Source organism: Sminthopsis crassicaudata, chromosome 4 (genome assembly GCF_048593235.1).
Source record: "Sminthopsis crassicaudata isolate SCR6 chromosome 4, ASM4859323v1, whole genome shotgun sequence".
NCBI lineage: Eukaryota > Metazoa > Chordata > Mammalia > Dasyuromorphia > Dasyuridae > Sminthopsis > Sminthopsis crassicaudata.
The window spans coordinates 24776590-24797731 of NC_133620.1; the positions used below are offsets into that span (position 1 = coordinate 24776590).

At 36.4% G+C, this 21142-nt stretch overlaps 1 protein-coding gene across 1 annotated transcript in view; it reads left to right on the forward strand.

Moving 5' to 3' along the window:
* FAF1 (Fas associated factor 1) overlaps positions 1-21142 on the forward strand; it is a 379742-nt gene that overhangs the window by 98227 nt on the left and 260373 nt on the right. Inside the window, exon 4 of the mRNA XM_074265977.1 lies at positions 3882-4087. Within this exon, the coding sequence (XP_074122078.1) occupies positions 3882-4087 (206 nt within the window). The remainder of the gene's footprint in view (positions 1-3881; positions 4088-21142) is intronic.

Below are 21142 nucleotides of genomic sequence, written 5' to 3' on the forward strand. Positions count from 1 at the left end.
TGTAACCTGTGATGTTATTCTCAGCTCCTCACTTTGCCTTATTCTGCACATACATCTTGTTCTTGCCTTGTCCCTATGTCACGTTCTTACACAGCTGCCACCGAAGTCCAGATTCCTTCTCCTGATCCTACCACTCCCTCTCCACCAAAAGTTATTTAGATATTTTACATTGGTTTCATATAGATTTTTCTGTAGCTCGTCCCTCTTTCCCCTTCCCCCCACCTCCCCAACTCTTAAGTTCTTTGAATGCAGGAGCTCTTTGATTGTTGTATGTTTCTTGCCCAGGGACTGTCAGATAGTGCTTGATGCATTCATGCTGAATGAATCAGTGTTCAAGAAAGAGAATATTCCAGGGCCAGATGGACTTATAAGTGGATTCTGCTAAATATTTAAAGAACAATTAATTCCAAAAATATATAAACTGTTTGGAAAAATAGGCAGAGGCTTGCCAAATTCCTTTTATGACACAAATATGGTGGGCTGATACCTAAACTAGGAAGAGTCAAAATAGAAGAAAATTATAGGTCAATTTCCCTAATGAATATTGATATAAGAATTTTAAGTAAAATATTATCAGAGATCACAGCAATTTATCATCAGAATAATATATTATGACCAAGTTGGATTTATATCAGGAATGCTGGGCTGGTTCAATGATGGAAAACCATCAGCATAATTGACCAATAACAACCAAATGATCAATAACAAAACTAACAGAAATTGTGACTATCAGAATAGATGAAGGAGAAACTTCTGAGAAAATACAGCACCCATCCTCATTAAAAACATGAGAGCATAAGAATAAATCGAATTTTTCTTCAAATGATAAGCAGCATCTATTTAAAATCATCAGCAAAGCATATGTAATGGATATAAACTGGAAGCCTTCTCAATAAGATTAGGGGTGAAACAGATTCCAGTTATCACCACTATTCATTATTGTGCTAGAACTGTTAGCTTTAGCAATAAGATAAGAAAAATTAATTGTGGGGCAGTTAGGTGGCGCAGTGGATAGAGCACCAGCGTTAAATTCAGGAGGACCTAAGTTCAAATCTGGTCTCAGACACTTAACACTTACTAGCTGTTGACCCTGGGCAAGTCACTTAACCCCAGCCTCAAAAAAAAAAGAAAAGAAAAGAAAAGAAAAATTAATTGATTAGGATAGGCAACGAGCAAATAAAACTTTCACTTTTTGCAGATGATATGGATATACTTAAAAACTCCTACAGAGTCAACAAAAAACTACTTGAAGCACTAACTTTAACAAAGTTGCAGGATATAAAATAAACCCATACATGCCACCAGCATTTCTATATATCATCAACAAAGCCCAGCAGCAAAAGATGGAGAAATCCCCTTTAAAATAGCTATAGAAAATATAAAATATTTGGAAGTATTCATGCCAAGGTAAACTCATATGACTATATGAACACAATTACAAAATACAAAGAGTAAGATTTAAACAACTGGAAAAATGTCAGTTACTTATGGGTAGGCCGAGCTAATATATTTAAAATGACAGTTCTGTCTAAACTTTTAGTGCTGTACCAATCTACCAAAAAACTATCTGACAGAGCTAGAAAAAATAATAACAATTCATCTGGAAGAACAAAAGTCAAAAATATCAAATGAATTAATGAAAAAAATTCAAAGATAGGTGGTCTACTAGCCACACTAGACCTAAAACTATATTACAAAGTACCATTATCAAAGTACCATTTGCTATTGACTAAGAAATAGAAGTTGGATCAGTGGGAATAGTTTAGGTACGTCAGACAGGTCAGTGACTATAGTAATCTATTATTTGATAAATTATTGATCAAATCTGTGATTTGATATTGACTCCAGCTTCTAGGATAAGGACTCACTATGTGATAAAAACTGCTGAGAAAACAGGAAAATAGCATGGCCAGAAACAGGCATTAAAAAGTTTTTGCACAAACAAAACCGATGCAACCATGACTAAAAGGAAAGCAGAAAGCTGGGAAACAATTTTTATACTCAGTGTTTCTGATAAAGGCCTCATTTTAAAAATAAAGAACTGAGTCAAATATATAAGAATACAAATCATTTTCCACTTGATAAATGATCAAAAGATATGAGCAGTTTTCAGAAGAAGAAATTAAAGCCAATGATAGTCATATAAAAATGATCTAAATCACTATTGATTAGAAAAATACAAATTAAAACAATTTGGAAGTATCATCTCACACTCTCAAATTGTCTAAAATGACAGGAAAAGGTAATGATAAATAGTGGTGGGGATGTGGGAAAACTGGGACACTAAGGCATTGCTGGTGGAATTGTGAAATCAAATCATTCTGGAGAGCAATCCAAAGGGCTATAAAATGATGCATACCCTTTGATCCAGCAGTGTATCTACTGGGTCTGTATCCCAAAGAAATTATAAAGGAGGAAAAAGGATCCACATGTGCAAAAATGTTTGTAGCAGCTCTTTTTTTGGTAGCAAAAAATTGGAAAATGAGTATATACCCATCACTTGGAGAATGGCTGAACAAGTTGTGGTATATGAAAGTAATGGAATATTATTGTTCTATAAAAAATGATGAATAAACTGATTATAGAAAGGCCAGAAAGATTTATACAAAATGATATTGAGTGAAATAAGCAAAACCAAGAATACATTGTACACAGTAACAGCAAGATGGTGCGATGATGGCTCTTCTCAGCCTTCAGTGATACAAGGCAATCCCAATAAACTTTGGGTAGAAAATACCATCTGCATGCAGAAAGAGAACTATGGAGATTGAATGTAAATCCACATATGCTATGTTCACTTTTTTTTTTTTTTTTCTTTTGTGGTTTTTCCATTTTGTTCTGATTTTTCTCTCCCAACATAATTTATAAAGAATTGTGTATTTAAAAGTTAATATAAATGTATAATTAGAAAAAATAAAACAATTAATACAAATTGCTCTAAATCACTATTGATTAGAGAAATGCAAATTAAAACAACTCTGAGATATCACTTCACATCTATCAGATTAGATAAGATGACAGAAAAAGAAAATGAATGTTGGACAGGATGTGGGAAAACTGAGACACAAATGCATTGTTGGTAGAGTTGTGAACTGATCCAACCATTCAGGAGAACAATTTGGAATTGTGCCCAAAGGGCTATAAAACTGTGTATATCCTTTGATCCAGCAATACCACTACTGGGTCTGTATCTCAGAGAGATCACAAAACAGGGAAAAGAACCCACTTGTATTAAAAAAAAAAACATATCAGATCCTTTTGTGGTGGCAAGGAAATGAAAATTGAGTGGATGCCCATCAGTTGAGAAATGGCTGAACAGATTGTATATGTGAATGCAATGGAATGTTATTGTTCTGTAGAAAATAAGAAATATAGGAAATTGTTTTATAGGTGAGCAGGCTGATTACAGAAAACACCTGGAAAGACTCATGAACTGATCCTGTGTGAAGTGAGCAGAATCAGGAAAACATTATATATCATAAAAGCAACAATGTGTGATGATCTATTCATACTATTTTCACTTTTATTGTTGTTGGGTTTTTTTCTTATGTTTTTTTCCCCTTTTGTTCTGATTTTTCTTTTGAATATGACTAATGTAGAAATATGTTTAACATGATTGTGCATGTATAACCTACTTGCTTGGTGTTTTGGGCAAGAGGGAAGAAAGGAAAGCACAATAATTCGCAACTAAAATCTTACAAAAATGAATGTTGAAAACTATTTTTACATGTAATTGGAATATTAAAATACTATTAAGTGGGGGGGAAAAAGAAATGAGAGTATTTATGTGAAATGCTTTGAGTCAGAATAGTGCCTGAGCCATTGATGTTAAATTCTGTGGATTGATCAACAGTAACCTTTCTTTTATGTTTTCCTTCCAGTGAATACGGAGGGGAGACTGGACAGGGACCAGCATATGGACCAGTCAGTCACTCTGCAGCCTCTGCTTCGGCACCTTCTTCTTCAGCATTTCGACCAGTCGTGCCATCCAGACAGATTGTGGAGAGACAGCCACGAATGCTGGACTTCAGGGTGGAGTACAGAGACCGCAATGTAGATGTAGTCCTGGAAGATAGCTGCACCGTTGGTAAGGCCTTTTCTATAGTCAGGATTTAATGAGTGACAGGAGGGGCTGGAGGAGAGCCATTTTTAAGTCATTTGCCATTTTGGTTGTTTTCATTTTCCTCAAGGAATGAGCCACTTTACTTTTCCTTATTGGACACTATTGGAGTTCCAGATAATCTAAATGCCAGGATTGATACGGTGGTGCTGAATAATTTTCTATAGCTTTTTATTCCCCCTCATTTTCTTTCAGGGTATAGTAGAAGATTCAGATTACTCACTTGAGTCATCCTTTATATAAGACTTTTTTATGGGACCACTTCTGTTCTTAGGACAAGAGAATAGTTAGAATAGATAAGATTTTTCCCCCCTTGAGATATCCCTTTATGTCTTGTATTTTATTTCTTGAAATTAACAAAGTCATTTTTTTAGTAGAATTTGTCATACTAATTTTGCTAACCATTGTCACTTGCTAACTTGTTAAAAAATTGATCATATATATTGACAACTCATCTCTTAAACCGTGTCTGGTCATATATATCTATATCTCTATATATGCATATCTATAGCTATATATATAGATATATCACTGATATATCTTTATATTAGGCTTTTATTAGCGATATTCCATGCAAAAACTTGTTTCCAATTGGCTAAGTATTTATTGATTTGTTCAGTCAATATTTAACACATTGTATAATTGAATTTTTTTACTTTATCACCTTTTATTGTCACTCTTTTGCTTGCTATGTCTAGATATTTCCCCTAATGCCGTAGTTTTGAAATGTATGTCTTTTGATTAGCCTTTACATTTTTCATGATGTGATTTTTAATGTTTTGATCTCACCTCCATTTGGACTCTTTAGTGGTATTTGGTGGAAAAGATCAATTTAAAGCTATCTAAATTATTTCTGAAATGCTCCGGTCCCTTGATTTAGTTATTGTGAAACTTGTTATCATGATACTTTTTGAGAAGAAATTATTTCCCTTTTTTTCAATGAAACTGATTAACTCTCAGCTTATTTTAGGGAAGAACAGAAGTACTGGAATCCAAAAAGCTTTCCTTCATGATATGATTCCTGTAGCCACAAGAAAAAATTTTTTAGGTTAGTTTGTTGTGTTCAGACTTGGGGGGGTCTTGTCTTGAAAGCTTTTTGACCTGCCCAGGACTCACACTGTCATAAATGCTTAATACTGGATCATGAATTCACAGGGCTCAGTGCTGTCACACTGAACACTATCTTTAATATCCCTTGCCCCAGAGAAGCTCATGCTTTGCCAAATCCTGACCTTGAATTACCATCTTCAGTAGCTTCAAAGAGATCTACCCGAAAATAATATTGGGAGAGAGAGTCACCTGTATGTCAGAAGAGCTTTGTGATTATTTAGTTAGAATCTATTTTGCTTAAAAAGTGAATGAAGCAATAGGTATAGTCAGAGATGCATATTTAATTCCATATGTATGATATATTACAATTCATATTAGGGAAGATTTATTCCTTTACAGATTATTCATTGCAATGCCACATCAGGAAAAATAGTATAACTGACAGATTTTTAAATGTGCAAACAGAATATTGGGGAAAACTATATTTGATACCATTGGGAAGCACAGGTCTGCAAATCCTAGTTTAAATATAGTCCTTTATGCATTATCAACATGCTGCATGCTTCATAGGTAGTCACTTGTGTCAAAAAATGTGAGAGAATCACTACATATAGATTTTTAACAAATTTATAATAGTAATTTATGAAGAATTCCATTAAAAGAGAAACTTTGGGAAAATTGCATTTTGATAGGAGGCAAAATCAAGGTTAATTCTGTATTAGTGCAAAACACTTTTTTTGTGTTAAAGTACTTGAAATTTTAATTGAGCTAAAAAGTTTCTTTTTTTAAGGGATAATAATAGACAAGGAAAATGCATTTTAGAACTAAAATTTCCTTCTGAAACTTATGTTTTGGATCTATATCTTTGAAAAAATGAAAACACTGTAGGTTATTTCAAAGTCCTCATTCACATTCTGATTTAAAATGGTACATAATCAATTTACAAAATACTTGATACTTTTTTCTATTTAAAAATACCTGCATAGAAAATATTTAAGTAAAAATAAAACCAGCTTGTTAATCACTTGACCAATTTACAGAAGTCATTCTTTATTAATGTTAAAGATCTTGATATTTCTATATGTGAATTGGTAAAGAGGCCATTTTCCTTTGACTGATATTATATTCTTCTTGGCTTACATTGGCTGAGTTCAGCAAGTTAGAAAGCAAGAGCTTTCTATTATTATTATTATTATTATTATTATATTATTATTATTATTAGGATCTGTGCTAATAAACTCAGGAAATGCAAAGAAAAGCAGAAATTCACCCCTTTTCAAGGAGCCCACATTCTAATAGGAATGGATCCTGTCCTAGGCCTTTTTCTCTTCTCCATCTCTGCTTTGGTCTCATCAGATTTTTTATTTTTTTTTTTTTGTCTCATCAGCTTTCATGGATTTCATTGCCATCCCTATGCTGATGATTTCCAAATTTACCTCCCTTTCTCTAGTTTCTCTGCTCACCTCCAAATTAAGCTACAGCTGTCTTTCACAGATACAAAACTAAACATTTAGTAGATATTTTATACTAAACATGTTCAAAACAGAATTAATTATATTTCCCTTTAACTCCTCATCCCATCTTCTAGAGGGCACCACCATCCCCTTAGTCATCCAAGTTCTCACCTGAGGAGTCATCCTGCAGTCCTCCCTCTCCCTCAGTCTACCTCCAAGCTGTTGCCAAGGTCTATGGAGTTTACTTTTGCAGCATCTCTTCTTCGAGTGCCCCATTTCTAGTGCGGGCCCTCACGTCTTCCCACCTTTTATCTGGATTATTGCAATAATTGCTGGTGCATCTGCCTGTCTCTGGTTTCTCCCCACAATCCACTTTCTACCCAGCTACTGAAAGATCCAGAAGAAAGATCAAATACTGAAAGATCAAGCACAAAATTCTGTCTTTGGCCTTCAAAACCCTTTATAACCTAGCTCCTTCCTCCCTCTCCAGTCTTCTTACTCCTTGTTCCTAGCCCCAGTATCCCTAAATCCTGTGATAATGGACTCTGGACTGTTCCATGAATGAGACACTGTTTCCCAGCTCTGGGCATTTTGTTCTCTTATTTCCATGCCTACTGACCTCCCTGGCTTCTTTAAGTCTCAACAAATATCTTTTACTGGAAACCTTCCCAGTCCTTCTTAATTTCAGAGCCTTTCCTCTGTTAGTTCCTATTTATCCTATCTAGAGACCATTTGTATATATTTGCATATTGTATCCCCCAGTTGTAAGCTCCTCAAGGATATAAACTATCATTTCTTTTTTTGTATCCCCAGTTCTTAGCACGGTCCCTAACACATATCAGCTGCTTAATAAATGTTTATTGATTGATTGGATCCCATTTTGTAATCAATCCATTTATTCATTTTATTTGAGAACAAATATTGTTAAACTAGTATGAAGGATATTGTAATTGGTATCTTGTGTCTGATCTGACTGTTGGACTGAAAGAGAGCTTCGTGTCCCCTCCTTCTTCTACCCCCTCCTCCAAGGCACGTTAACAAGCATTTATGTAATTGTATATTATATCCAAGGCACTTCACTAATGGCTAGAGATCTAAAGAAAAGGAAAAGTAGTGTCCCCTGCCTGGTTTCATTATTCTGGTTTTTGAATACATTTTCTCTTCATTGAGAATCAAAACAGTCAAAGAAAAATCCTTTTTCTTGGTGCCTAAGGGGATTGAGTTGCTTCTGAGAAGTGAATTTTGCCCTCCCTTCTCATAGTAAATCATAGACATTTGAACCCCTAAGTGCCTTCAAGATCATCTAATTAATTCTTATTGAACAGATGAAGAACCTGAGTCCAGGAGAGGGTGTGACTTGTCCCAGGTTGCAGAGAGATTTGGGCCAAGCCATTTCATTACAAACCAATCTATAATTCGGCTGTTTGGTTTTCTCCTGGGCCTGATGAGAAGTGGTGAAGTGAGGAAAAATGTCTATCAGGGCAAGAAATTGAAATGGACAAATTTCCCATGTTTTACTAAGTTCACTGCTTCTTAAATAGTCATTTCTGGATGTGGCTAAATTCAGAGAGATACTGAATAAAAGAAGTAGAGCTGCCTAATTCCTCCCTCTGACAACTGAACTAGTCTCCAATTTTATATAAGCTATCAGAGAGTGACACCTAGTGGCTCATGCCTGTACTGAGTTTTCAGGGTACAGGTGATGGATTATTCGATCTTCTTTGTTTAAAAGAGACCTTTTAAATGATTACTACTTACCAATCTTTCTGGTTTGCTTATGATTTTTCCTGTACATAGGAAGCAATGTAATACCCTATCAGCTTTTCAAAAGAGTCATGACTTACAGGAAATAACTCAGGGACAAAAGCTAGAGGCTCTCTCTGTCTTCTGTATGGCTTAATAATTGTGGGTTCACTAATCAAGGTGCTTTCCCTTTGGAAAGTTTCTTTCTCTTTAAAATCTAGATATTGATAATTAAAATGACAATTCTACCTAAATTAGTCTACTTATTCAGTGCTAAACCAAACAAACTGCCAAGAAATTACTTTACAGAGCTAAGAAAAAAAATATAACAAAGTTCATCTGGAAGAACAAAAGGTCAAGAATTTCAAGGGAATTAATGGGGGAAAAAAAAGCATATGAAGGTAACCTTGCTATACCAGACCTAAAATTATATCATAAAGCAGCAATTATCAAAACCATTTGGTACTGGCTAAGAAATAGAATAGTTGATCAGTGGGGATAGGTTAGGTTTACAAGACACAATAATCAATGGTGATAGTAATCTAGTATTTAATAAACCCAAAGAGTTCAGCTTCTAGGATAAGAACTCACTAAAATTGGAAAATAGAATGGCAGAAACTAGGATTGACCAACCTATACCAAGAAAAAGTCAAAATGGACTCATGATTTAGACATAAAGGATAATAATGTAAGCAAATAAGGAGAAAAAGGAATAGTCTACCTCCCAGATATGTGGAGAAGGAAGGAATTTATGGCCAAAGGAGGAAAATAGAGAAGATTATGAAGTGTAAAAGGGATAATTTTGATTATATTAAATTTAAAAGTTTTTATATAAACAAAATCAATACAGACAAAATTAGAACGGAAGCAGAAAACTGGGGAAATATCTTTACATCCAAGGGTTCTGATAAAGATCTCATTTCTAAAATATACAGTTGACTCAAGTTTATAAGAATACTAGCCATTCCAGCCCTCTTTGTAGTGGCCAGAAACTGAATGACCGTCAATTGGAGAATGGCTTAATAAATTATGGTATATGAATATTATGGAATATTATTGTTTTGTAAGAAATGACCAATAGGATGATTTCAGAGAGGCCTGGAGAGACTTATATGAACTGATGCTGAGTGAAATGAGCAGGACCAGGACATCATTGTATACTTCAACAACAATACTATATGATGATCAATTCTGATGGATGTGGACATTTTCAACAATGAGATGAACCAAATCAGTTCCAATGGAGCAGTAATGAACTGAACCAGCAATATATTATTGGTGGAGTTGTGAACTGATCCAACCATTTTGCAGAGTGATTTGGAATTATGCTCAAAAGGCTATAAAACTGTGCATATCCTTTGATCCAGCAGTGTCTCTCCTGGGTCTGTATCCCAAAGAGATCATAAAGGAGGGAAAGGGACCTATGAGTGCAAAAATGTTTGTGGCAGCCCTTTTTCTAAGGCAAGGAACTGGAAACTGAGTGGATGCCCCTCAATTGGGGAATAGCTGAATCAGTTATGGTATGTGAATGTTATGGAATATTATTCAATAAGAAACAATCAGCAGGATGATTTCAGAGAGGCCTAGAAAGACTTATATGAACTAATGCTGAGTGAAATGAGCAGCAAGAAAATTATATGATGATCAATTCTGAGACATGTGGTTCTTTTCAACAGCGAGGTGATTCAGGCCAATGGTCTTGTGATGGAGAGAGCCATCTACACCCAGAGAGTGTGGATCAAAACATAGTATACTCACCTTTTTTGTTGTGGTTTGCTTGCTTTTTGTTTTCTTTCTCATTTTTTTCTTTCTTGATAGGAATTTTCTTGTGCAGCACAATAAATGTGGAAATATGTGTAGAAGAATTGTACTTTTTAAAAAGCTTTTTATTTTCAAAACATATGCATGAATAATTTGTCAACATTGACTCTTGCATAGCCTTGTGTTTCAGATTTTCCCCTCCTTCCCTCCCCCTCCCCCCAATGGCAAGCAGTCTAGTTATTCATGTTAAAATATATGTTAAATCCAAAATGTGTAATCATTTGTACAATTCTCTTGCAGCACAAGAAAAGTCAGATCTAAAAGGAAAATAAATGAATAAGAAAACAAAATGTAAGCAAACAACAACAAAAAGAGTGAGAATGTTATGTTGTGGTCTACACTCAATTCCCACAGTCCTCTCTGGGTGCAGATGGCTCTCTTTATCAAAAGATCATTGGAAATGGCATCAGTTACCTCATTGTTGGAAAGAGCCATGTTCATTAGAATTGATCGTTGTATAATACTGACATTTCCATGTATAATGATCTTCTGGTTCTCCTTACTTCTCTTAGCATCAGTTCATGTAACTTTCTCCAGACCTCTCTGAAATCATCCTGCTGGTCATTTCTTATGGAATAATAATATTCCATAAGTTATATACCATAACTTATTAAGCCATTCCCTGAATGATGGCATCCCCTCAGTTTCCAGTTTCTAGCCACTATAAAAGGGCTATGATGAACATTTTTGCACATGTGGGTCCCTTTCTCTCTATTAAGATGTCTTTAGGATATAAGCCCAGTAGAAACATTGCTGGATCAAAGAGCATGCATAGTTTGATAACCTTTTGATCATAGTTCCAAATTGCTCTCCAGAATGGCTGGATCTGTTCACACACAGTTCCACCAACAATGTATTAGTGTCCCAATTTTCTCACATTCCCTGCAACAAGGAATTGCAAATTTAATATATATGGATATATTTGCTGTCTATGGAAGGGGTGGGGGAAAGGAAGAAAGAAAAATTCAGAACACAAGGTTTTGTAAGGATGAATGTTGAAAACTATCTTTGTATATGTTTTCAAAATAGAAAGCTATTGTTTTTCTTTCAAAAAGAAAAATAAATAAAAATATGTAATTGGAAAAAAAATCATGTCACCAGAATACCCCCCCCCCAATCTGGATTTTGAATTAGGTTGTTGCTATTATTAATCTCTTTTCTAACTGTAAATCCTATAGTCCTTTTTATTTTTATAGTTGTTAAAAAGTAAAATGCTTGATTAGCATACTTTAGTTTTGTACTTGGCATTTTGTGGAAAATAGCTATCTTAGAAGAACAGTCTCCTATATTCTTCATGTTTCTAGTTGACTTCCTTCATACAGCTTCCAGTTCTGAGACCCAGAGGTCTTATGTGGTGTCAGAATAAATACAATTCAGGCCACTTTGTCCTCTACATTTTTCCAATTGGTCTCATGTCACCAAGACCTTTTTGTTTTTGTTTCCCCCTAGCACTTAGCACAGTGCCTAGTGCATAGTAAACACTTAATAAATACATACTCATTCATTGATTCATTCACTCATTCAATTCAGTCCTTGAAATCCAGATTTTAATCTTGGCTATCTGAATAACATACTGTGTAAATTTGTCCATCTTACTTCCCTTCCTTCTATGGACTCCATTTTCTTAATCTATGAAATGATAGAATTGGGTTAAATTAATGTTTTTGCAACTCTTAAAGATTCTGTGGATGTGACATATTAATAGGAGACAGCTGGTCATAGAACGGAGAGAGGACCATCTTCACAACTTTTGCTAAGACTTTCATCTCTGAGTCTCAGCTTCTTCATCTTTAAAACAAGAATCTCACCATCTATCATTCCAACCTTGCCAGGGTTATTGTAAGGCTCAAAGATGATGGATCTCAAAATACTCTTTTCTTGTCCAGCTAGACCCAGAGCTAGATGGTAAGACTTCATTAGGTTTGTGGTTTCATTGGTCAAGACATTTGCTGCACATTTGTAACTTTTCTACATCTTAATTCTTGGCTTCTTTATTTTTTTTCCATGTTGTAAAAATTCTTGATAAAGGCCCTAGCCAATGTGCTCAAAGCCTTTTTCCAAGTGGACATATTTCTATTTCTTTTATGGGTCACTGTGACCAAGACATTCGATACTCAGCTGCCAACTAATGGTCTCTGCCCTGAGCTAAGGAAGCTCCTCTACGTACAGTTTGCTAGTAGGTTAGGCCTGTACTTGAAGCCTTTCTAGCCATGTTGCTGACCTAGCCTTTGAGGACCCAGTGTCATTTCTATGCCACACTGAAGCATCAGGTCTAAATATTGAGCAGCGTTAGTGATGGTAGCTAAAAAGTAAAGCATTCTAGAAGTAGTGTAGTCAGAGGACTCGGTTTCAAATCTCATATCTGTCCAGGTCATATATCTGGAGCTAATAAGGAGCTCATTATTCTGCAGACTAAAAGGACCATTCTGGCTCTAATATTTATTTGCCTCTGTGAACTTGGGAACCATACTTTGGTCTCTGAACCAGTTTCTCCTTCTAAATCCATCCTCAAACTGAGTATGTTGGACTACCTCACCCTAAGTTTATTTCTAGGTTTCTAATTCTATGATTTGGTGATCCTAAATATAATATTTAGCTCATATCATAGATCTGACAATCTTTATCTCTAACTCAAATTTGTGGTTTTCTTCATATGAGTACCTACTATGATGGTTTATTTGACAGATTTTGGTAGCTATTATCTTATAACTAATCTGGTAATGTGTCTCTCAGGGTTTATGATTCTATGATATATGTCATATTATGCATATTGTACATTGTACAATCATGAATTAGAATGTAACAATGGCTTATTATCAGATCTTAGACTTTTGGTTTTGCCATTAATTGGCAAGTATTAAATAATCTTTGATTGCTTTCTCTTCCTCTATCTAGACTTTGTCCTTCCTTAATTGTTTCACTTTGAATCACCTTTCAGGCCCTGGAGCTCATCACAATGGATTACCCATCAGCCCCTATAACCTTTTCATCTTGGCATATAAGCTCCCTTTTGCCATTGTTCCTCTCCTGGTCCTGATTCTGATTATCTGCACTCTGAAACCATGGCAGACATGCCCTTGCCATCCCTTTCAGCTTAGTTTTTTGTGCTATGTTCCTCTATTTGAATGTAATTTTCTTAGAAGTAAGTTTTGATTTTAAAAATATATGCAAATATAGTTTTTAACATTCACCCTTGCAAAACCTTGGGCTTCAGATTTTTCTCCTTCCCTCCCTCATCCCCCCCAGGAGCAAGTAATTCAATATATGTTAAATATGTGCAGTTCTACACATATTTCTAATTTTATCATGTTGCACAAGAAAAATCAAATCAAAAAAAGAAAAAACAAAAAAGATGAAAAGACTGTGATGTGATCCTCACTCAATCTCCACAGACCCATTCTGGATGCAAAACATCTTATTGGAATTGGCCTGAATCGCCTCCTTATTGAAAAGAGCCATGTCTCCATCACAGTTGATCCTTATATAATCTTCTTCTGGTTGTGTACAATGTACCCTTGGTTCTACTCATTTTACTTAGCATCAGTTCATGTAAGTCTCTCCAGACCTCTCTGAAATCAGAGAACAATAATAGAATGTAATTTTCTTAAATATAATGGATAGAGCACTGGACTGGAATCTGGAAGACCTGAGTTTAAATTTTTTAAGATATTTACTAGCCGAGTGACTCCAGGCAAGTCATTTAACCTCAGTTTGTCTCAGTTTCCTCAGCTGAAAAATAATAACAGCACCTACCTGGAAGGGTTATTGTGCAAATCAAATCACTTATTATTTGTTAAATGCTTTGTGAATTTCAAAACACCATAGAAATGCTAACTACCTTGTTAGCAGTAATCCTTGTTTTCATTTTAACCATTGCTGTAGTAGTTATAGTAATGACTATCATTCTTTTGCTTAAATTTTTTTACTAGTGCTTAACACTGCCTTGTCTTGCTTTTTGCCTTTTGAAAGGTATGAAAGTTGTTAATGGAAATTTTGATGCACAGTGAGATTTAAATGAAGTAGTTCATGGGAGAAGCTTTTTCTTGTGAGGGAAAAAATCCTCCCATTTCTAGACAGTAGGACAGTGCTTTATATAAAATCCTCCCTAAGTGACATTGTCACTCCTCATGTAATGTTGGAGAAACTGAGGCAAGATAGAGATTAGAGTTTTTTAATATTTTATTTGAAAGGGAGAGATTTACTGGGACCAAATGGATCCATGGTTTGGTCCCAGGGCTGAACGAGACTGTTGTCTCCAAGAATCCAGCATCCAGGAGCTGTGTGCTTCCCATGAATTACATATACACACGTGGCTCTAAGTGACCAGGGTAGACTGAGACAGGGATGGAGTCAGAGCACTGAAAGCAGGAACGCACTATCAATCCGGTTCTGACAGGAGGAGGCACTGGGCATTTTGATAGGGTGGGATCTGTTAAGATTCTTACAAGGTGCTAAGTCGGTTGCCTAATTTAGCCTGGTACTTAACAGTTCTCTAGTTCAGAATTTACACCTTTCACACCTTTAAAAGAATATATAAAAGGACAAATCCACTGGCAGCTCAAGGAGATTCAGAGTCAAGATTCATTCCCACTTCTACCTTTGTGCTGGCTGGAGACATTTGGACAGGAGCACTTGGGAACCAAGGAGAGAAGAAGGCCTCCAGAAAACTAGTTGCGCCCCAAGTGAAGGAGATAAGATTTTGGAAGAGATAATAAAGGATTTGGACTTTAACTCCTGGCTGCATTTGAGGTGATTATTGAAACTGAACTGAAGCCAAGGCTGCCTCCAGAAGCTCCCCAAGAAATCTGCTCACAGAGAACGATTACAAATTAGAGAAAAGAACATTACAAGGATCAAGAGGAACAGTGACTGGATGGGGGGAGGCACTGGGCATTCTGATAAGTAGGGAAGGTCTGGGATCATGATGTCTAAGATAAAAGATCTTTCTCCTTATCTGGATCATGATGATTGGGGGGCGGGGGGATGTTGCAACCAGGCTTAACAATTCAGGGAAGTTGAGGTAGAACAATTAGAGAAACTGAGGTATATTAATCAAAGGAAACTGTGGCACAACAATCTTCCATGCCAATCCTCCCCACCGATTAAATCCTACAAACTTTTTGAAATTGAATAAATGAATGATGTAATGTTTGGGCCATGACTTTTAATACCTCTGCTTCCTTCTTTTTTGTTTATTTTTGGTTTCGCCTCATACTGTTTCCATCATGCCATGCTTTTCATTTGTTCACACCTTGACCCTTCTGTGACTCATGAGAGTCAGTGAGGGAGGGTTGTGTGAGCTATGATCCTAATCCAAATTAAAATCAGAAAAAAAAAGGCAAAAAGGGATTTATTACAATTTCATTAGAAAGGACAACTCTCAACAGACAAGATATCAGTAGAGGAGTGCAAAGTGCAAACTGCAAAACACAAAATGATACAGACCCTAACCAGAAGGCCCCACACCCTACACCCCTTTTCTCCCATTGTCTGGAGATGTCCAGGCTTAAACCTAGGAAATTTATCCCAGAAACAAAAGAATACTAGTATGTAACAAACTCTTTATTCAGCAAGTACTTAAATGCTAATTAAGAAGAGGGAGGAACTGGAGAGAAAACATTCATCCAAGACAGTGGAACACCTGCAGCTTTTAGCTATTGCTCAATTTGTTATTGCAAAGTCTCAGGTGCCAATTAGGGCACATTCCATGAGACATCTTCATCCCATTCAGGGACTAGGTGTCCTCCTCCTCATCTCTCCATCATCCCTGCTTAAGCTTCTGGGACTTCTCTCTTTGCCTGCTTTTTTGTCTTATAACAACACTCTCTCAACTTAGTGATAAAGAATCCAGTCTTCTCATGATGATGTAGTATTTATTTTATTCTATCCCATAATGATAGTGATGATGATAATAGCTTTCCTGAAGTTGTTCCAGGCTTTTTCACTTTACTCCCTGGTCTCTACCCTATGTATCCCATTCTCAAGGAATTTTGTATTCTGATGGGGATGACAAATACATATAATTATATATGGAACTAATATTTTAAAATGTGTGTATATGTACATAAAAGTAGTTGAACGTGTAGGGTACTAGTAACTGAGGAATCAGGAAAGACTTCATGTTCAAAGGGGTATTTGAGCTATGAATTAAAAGAAGAGATATTGAGAGAACAGAGGTCCAGGAAATGGACTGCAAATGTGTGAAGATAGGAGACATAGTGCCGTATATAGTGTATAATGATGCTAATATGTGAGGTGGGGGTAGGTGGTAAAGGGTTTTAAAAGTCAAATAGAGTTTCTCAGTAGGACCCAAACTTCTAGTCTGTGGATGGCCAGAGCTGAACAGAGGCTAAAGACAGGAGAGTCAGGAATCAAACAGAAGTTTAATTTCAAACTGAGGGTCACAGCTTGCAAGCAAGGAGGCAAATTAGTTCCATGTGTCAGGGCCCTGCCTTCTATTAGGGGGACCTGACTGAGTGTATGGGATCTCAGTACGTGTGCTAGTGGTTTACACAGTGAACTGTGGCTCTAACATTGCAGGGTAACAGCAACAATGTGAGGAGTTGGATTCATAACTGGGCTTTATGATCGACTTGTCCAAGCTTGTCCAGTGTTTGTCCAGGGAGAATACCTGGTGCTGGTCAAAGCAATACAAGAATTAAGTGATTTTTGCCAGAGGATGAGCACAGAATTGTTGTTATGCCAAGCTCGGGGCACAGCTTGCTTGCTGGGTCTTAGGTCTGGAAAGCAGGATATCTCCTCTAATATCTTGACAAGTTTATATTTGATCCTAGAAGCAACAAGGAGCTATTGGAGTTTATTGTAGGTGACATGGTCAGATCATCACTTGAGGATCATCATTTGGAATAAGAAGGTATTTGAAGGAAGTAAAGCAGTTAGGCCATTTTTGTAATCTAGAGGAACAAGGATGAGGGCCTGAACAGAATTGTTATTTGTGTAACTAGTGAGAAAAAGTCATATATAAGAGATGATTTGAGTGTGGAAATGATGGGAAACTTTAGGATCTAAAGGTGAAGAATGATGAATTATAAAGCCTGGAAGATAAGTTTATGACTAAATAATGCAAACCACAGTGTGTGGGATAGCATTATATTAAACCCTTCTTACCCAATTTGACTACTCAGAGGTATCTTTAGGTACAACAGAAAATTTTAATTCATTTCTTGCAAGAAGAGGGCCAACATACTATCTGAGCAGTTCAGAATAGAGTGGGCGTGTGTTGAGGCCAGAAGGGAACCTACATAACACCAAGATAGAAGTACACCTCTCCCTATTTCTTCTCCCTCCCACCCACCCCCCACCCCCCATTCATTTTTCATTGAACAAACTGGAAAAGAAACAGCTATTGACTAATGTTCAGTGATACTGTCTGCTTCCTGTGGGTCATGTCCTGAGGCTCAATTCTAGGGTTTGACCTTTCTGTCCTAAGGTCCTGAGAATAGAGATCATGTGACTTAGGCCCAAGGTCTGATCCACTCCATCTCATAGTCTTTTTGAAAAATATTCATTTATTTCATTTAGTCATAAGTAAAATGACTGAAGGCAGCTGAGGAGGGGAAAAGTCAGGTCAGATTTCAAAAGGAGGAAATTGGATTTGAAGTATACTTTGAAGAAATTTAGAGGTTGTTTAATATGGCGATTAGAGGACATTTTTTTCAGGAATGGAAGACAGCCTTTGTAAAGGCACAGCGATAGGAAATGGAGTGTCATGTGGGAGGAACAGCAGGAGGACCAGTTTGCCTGGACTACCAAGTATTTGAAGGCAAACTCTATAAAGATTGGAGTGTTGGAACCAGGCCATGGAGCAGATAAAGAGATCAATGTGCAAGAAATGGAGATCAACTTAAAGGAAGGAAAGGGACTCACATGTGCAAAAACATTTGTGACAGCCCTCTCTGTAGTGACAAGAAACTGGAAACTGAGTGGATGCCCATCAGTTGGAGAATGGCTGAATAAGTTATGGTATATGAATGTTATGGAATATTATTGTTCTGTAAGAAACTGATGAGGTTTAGAATTGGGGTACCTAAATGAAATTGGGGTTTAATTGAGGTCTAATGGCAGGTTCGGGGTGCAGGTAGTCAAATAGAGCTCCCCTGCATTTGGCGCAAGGATACAGAGCTAAGTGAGGTCTAGTGGTGGTGCAAGAGTTCCCATAAAGGAATTTACAGACCTGAAAACCTAGATTGATAAAAGAGGTTTATTATGGGGTTTGGAAGTAAGGTTAAAGTCTAGTTAATAAAGGGTAAAGGTAGAGATAAGAGGGCACTGGAAAGTGTTCCAGTGGGCAAAGATCCTTGACATGCCAGGTGTAAGGCTGCCATGTTTGGAACCTCTTTTATAATGAGAGATTTGGCTAAAGGGGCCTGTGGGTGGAGTCCCAAGTTGGCTCAGATCCCATGGGTGTGGGACAGGCCCGGATCACCTATTGGAATCCAAAAGGATGCTTTTGACCAGGATTTGTGAATCCAAGGTCCTAGCTTCTTGAATTGTTAATGCATCTGCTAGGAGGGGCTGGGAATCAGAAAGGAATAAATCCATCTGAAAGGATTAGTTTATTAAAGGAACCACGACCCACATCAAAATGACCAGCAGGATGATTTCAGAGATGCCTGGAGAGAGAGACATGCACTGATGCTGAGTGAATTGAGCAGAATCAAGAGATACACGGCAGCAACAAAATTATGTGATGATCAATTCTGATGGACGTGACTCTCTCCAACAGTGAATTGATTCAGACCAGTTCCACCTGTTCAGTGATGAAGAGAGCCATTTACACCTAGAGAGAGTACTGTGGGAACAGTGTGGAACACACATAGCATTCTCATTCTCTCTGTTGTTATTTGCTTACATTTTTGTTTTCTTTCTCAGTTTTTCTTTTTCTTTCTTCTTGATCTGATTTTTCTTGTGCAGGAAAATAACTATAAATATGTATACATATATTGGACTTAACATATACTTTCATATTTCACATGTATTGGACTACCTGCCAGCTAGGAGAGGGGATGAGGGAAAGGAGGAGAAATTTTGGAACAAAAGGTTTTGCAAGGCTCAGTGTTGGAAAAAATACGCATATGTTTTATAAAAAGCTTAAAAAAAAAAGAAAAAGAAAAAGAAATGGACATCAATTTAACAGACTTCACAAATGATTTAGAAGGAAGCATCCAAGATGACTGTATTCTTAAGCCTTGAATGACTGGGTAATTTATACCCATAATATATCTGGTAACCTGTAATATAATATGTCGTATATATATATATGTGTATATATATATATATATATATATATATATATATATATATATATATATATATATATATATATATATATATATATATAATATAACCTATAAAACTGTGGTTATTATCCAATTTTATAGATGGAGAAACTATCTGAAGTGCAGTGACTTATCCCTGGTCATATGGTTAGCATTAGCCACAAGTTGAACACTGGCACCTGCACTAGTTTTGTTTCACCTACCACAGATTCTGTTTCCTCAGTGTCTCCAAACCTCTTGCCCAAATAGACTCCTTCACAGCTCATTTTGAAGGATCCTTCCTCATTTGAATCAAGGCAATTGAACTGTGGTTCCATCATTTGATGTAGTCACTTTCCCATTGCTTTCATTGCCTAACTCTAAACAATTTTTCTTGTGGTATTGAATTACAGGGAAGAGTGGCCACTGAATTAATTAAAAAGTTTGTCAGCAAACTTGTATTTATTCAGTGCCTACTCTGTGTTAGGCATAGTGGTAAGTGCTATGGAGACAAAGCACTTGGAGAAAATATGGCACTTGCTCTCTAAGACTTTAATGGAATAGAAAACATGTATAAGAAAATGTACATAAAATAGATGAAAGATTATCTCAAGGAAGTCATAGGAAAGGCCTTCTTGTCCAAAGTGAGATTTGAATTGTCTTAAATAAGTCAAGGAAACCAGGAGGCAGAAGTGAAGGTGGAAAGTGTGGAGTTCAGCCAGTGAAAATGTTCTTTGGGAAGATGGAATGTCATACATAGGGAACAGTTAATAGGCCAGGACTGCCGAATCATGAGAAGACTGAAAAAGTTGGAAATGGTTGTGAAAAGCTTTAATTGCCAAATGGAAGATTTTGTATTTGATCTTGGAAATAAGAGGGATTAGTGAAGTTTATCAAGTGGGGTGGAGGGAAGTATAACATGATCAGATTTGCATTTTAGTGAAAGCCATTCTGCCAGGTGAGTGAGAGATAGATGGGAATGGGAAAAGATTTGTGGAAGGGAGACCAGTTAGGAAGTTATTGCCACAGTTTAGGTGAAAGATGACTGATTGCTCAGGATCACCTAAGCTACTTAATCTTCCTGAATCTAGGCCCAGTACTCTGTGCATGGTGGCGCCCCTGTCTGCTCCATTTATGTCTTTATCTAAATCACTGATAAAAATTTTAATCAGCTCAAAACATCTGCTTTGCCACTTATTATCTGGATGAGTCTGGGCAATACACTGAACCTTTCTGGGCCCTAGTTCTTCTGAATCTGAGAATTAACAGTAATTCAAATATTATAAAGTTTCATAATTGGCAGAGTACTTTTGTGCGGAGAAACCTTAATTTACCCATTAAAAAACTGAGACTCCTGGAGCAGTGCTTTTGATTAATTGGTTTTTGCTCCTTATCGATCCCTCAATACGCAAGCACATATATGCACACATATAAGATATGAAGATCCTGTAATGTGTTAGTTTTTGACATGCCATTCATCAAGTCTGTTCTACATTAGAGTGAAATGACAAAAGAAATTTTCAGTTTTTCATCTAGTTCAAATTGTAGCAAAAGCAGAAGCCCTTCTATCAGTGAATTTGATCCTCTGTCCTTTTTATGAAGTGAGGAGGAACTCCTCCCTGTTTTCTGAGATAGTCCATTATATAGCAGTTTTATGTGTTAGAACATTTTCTTAA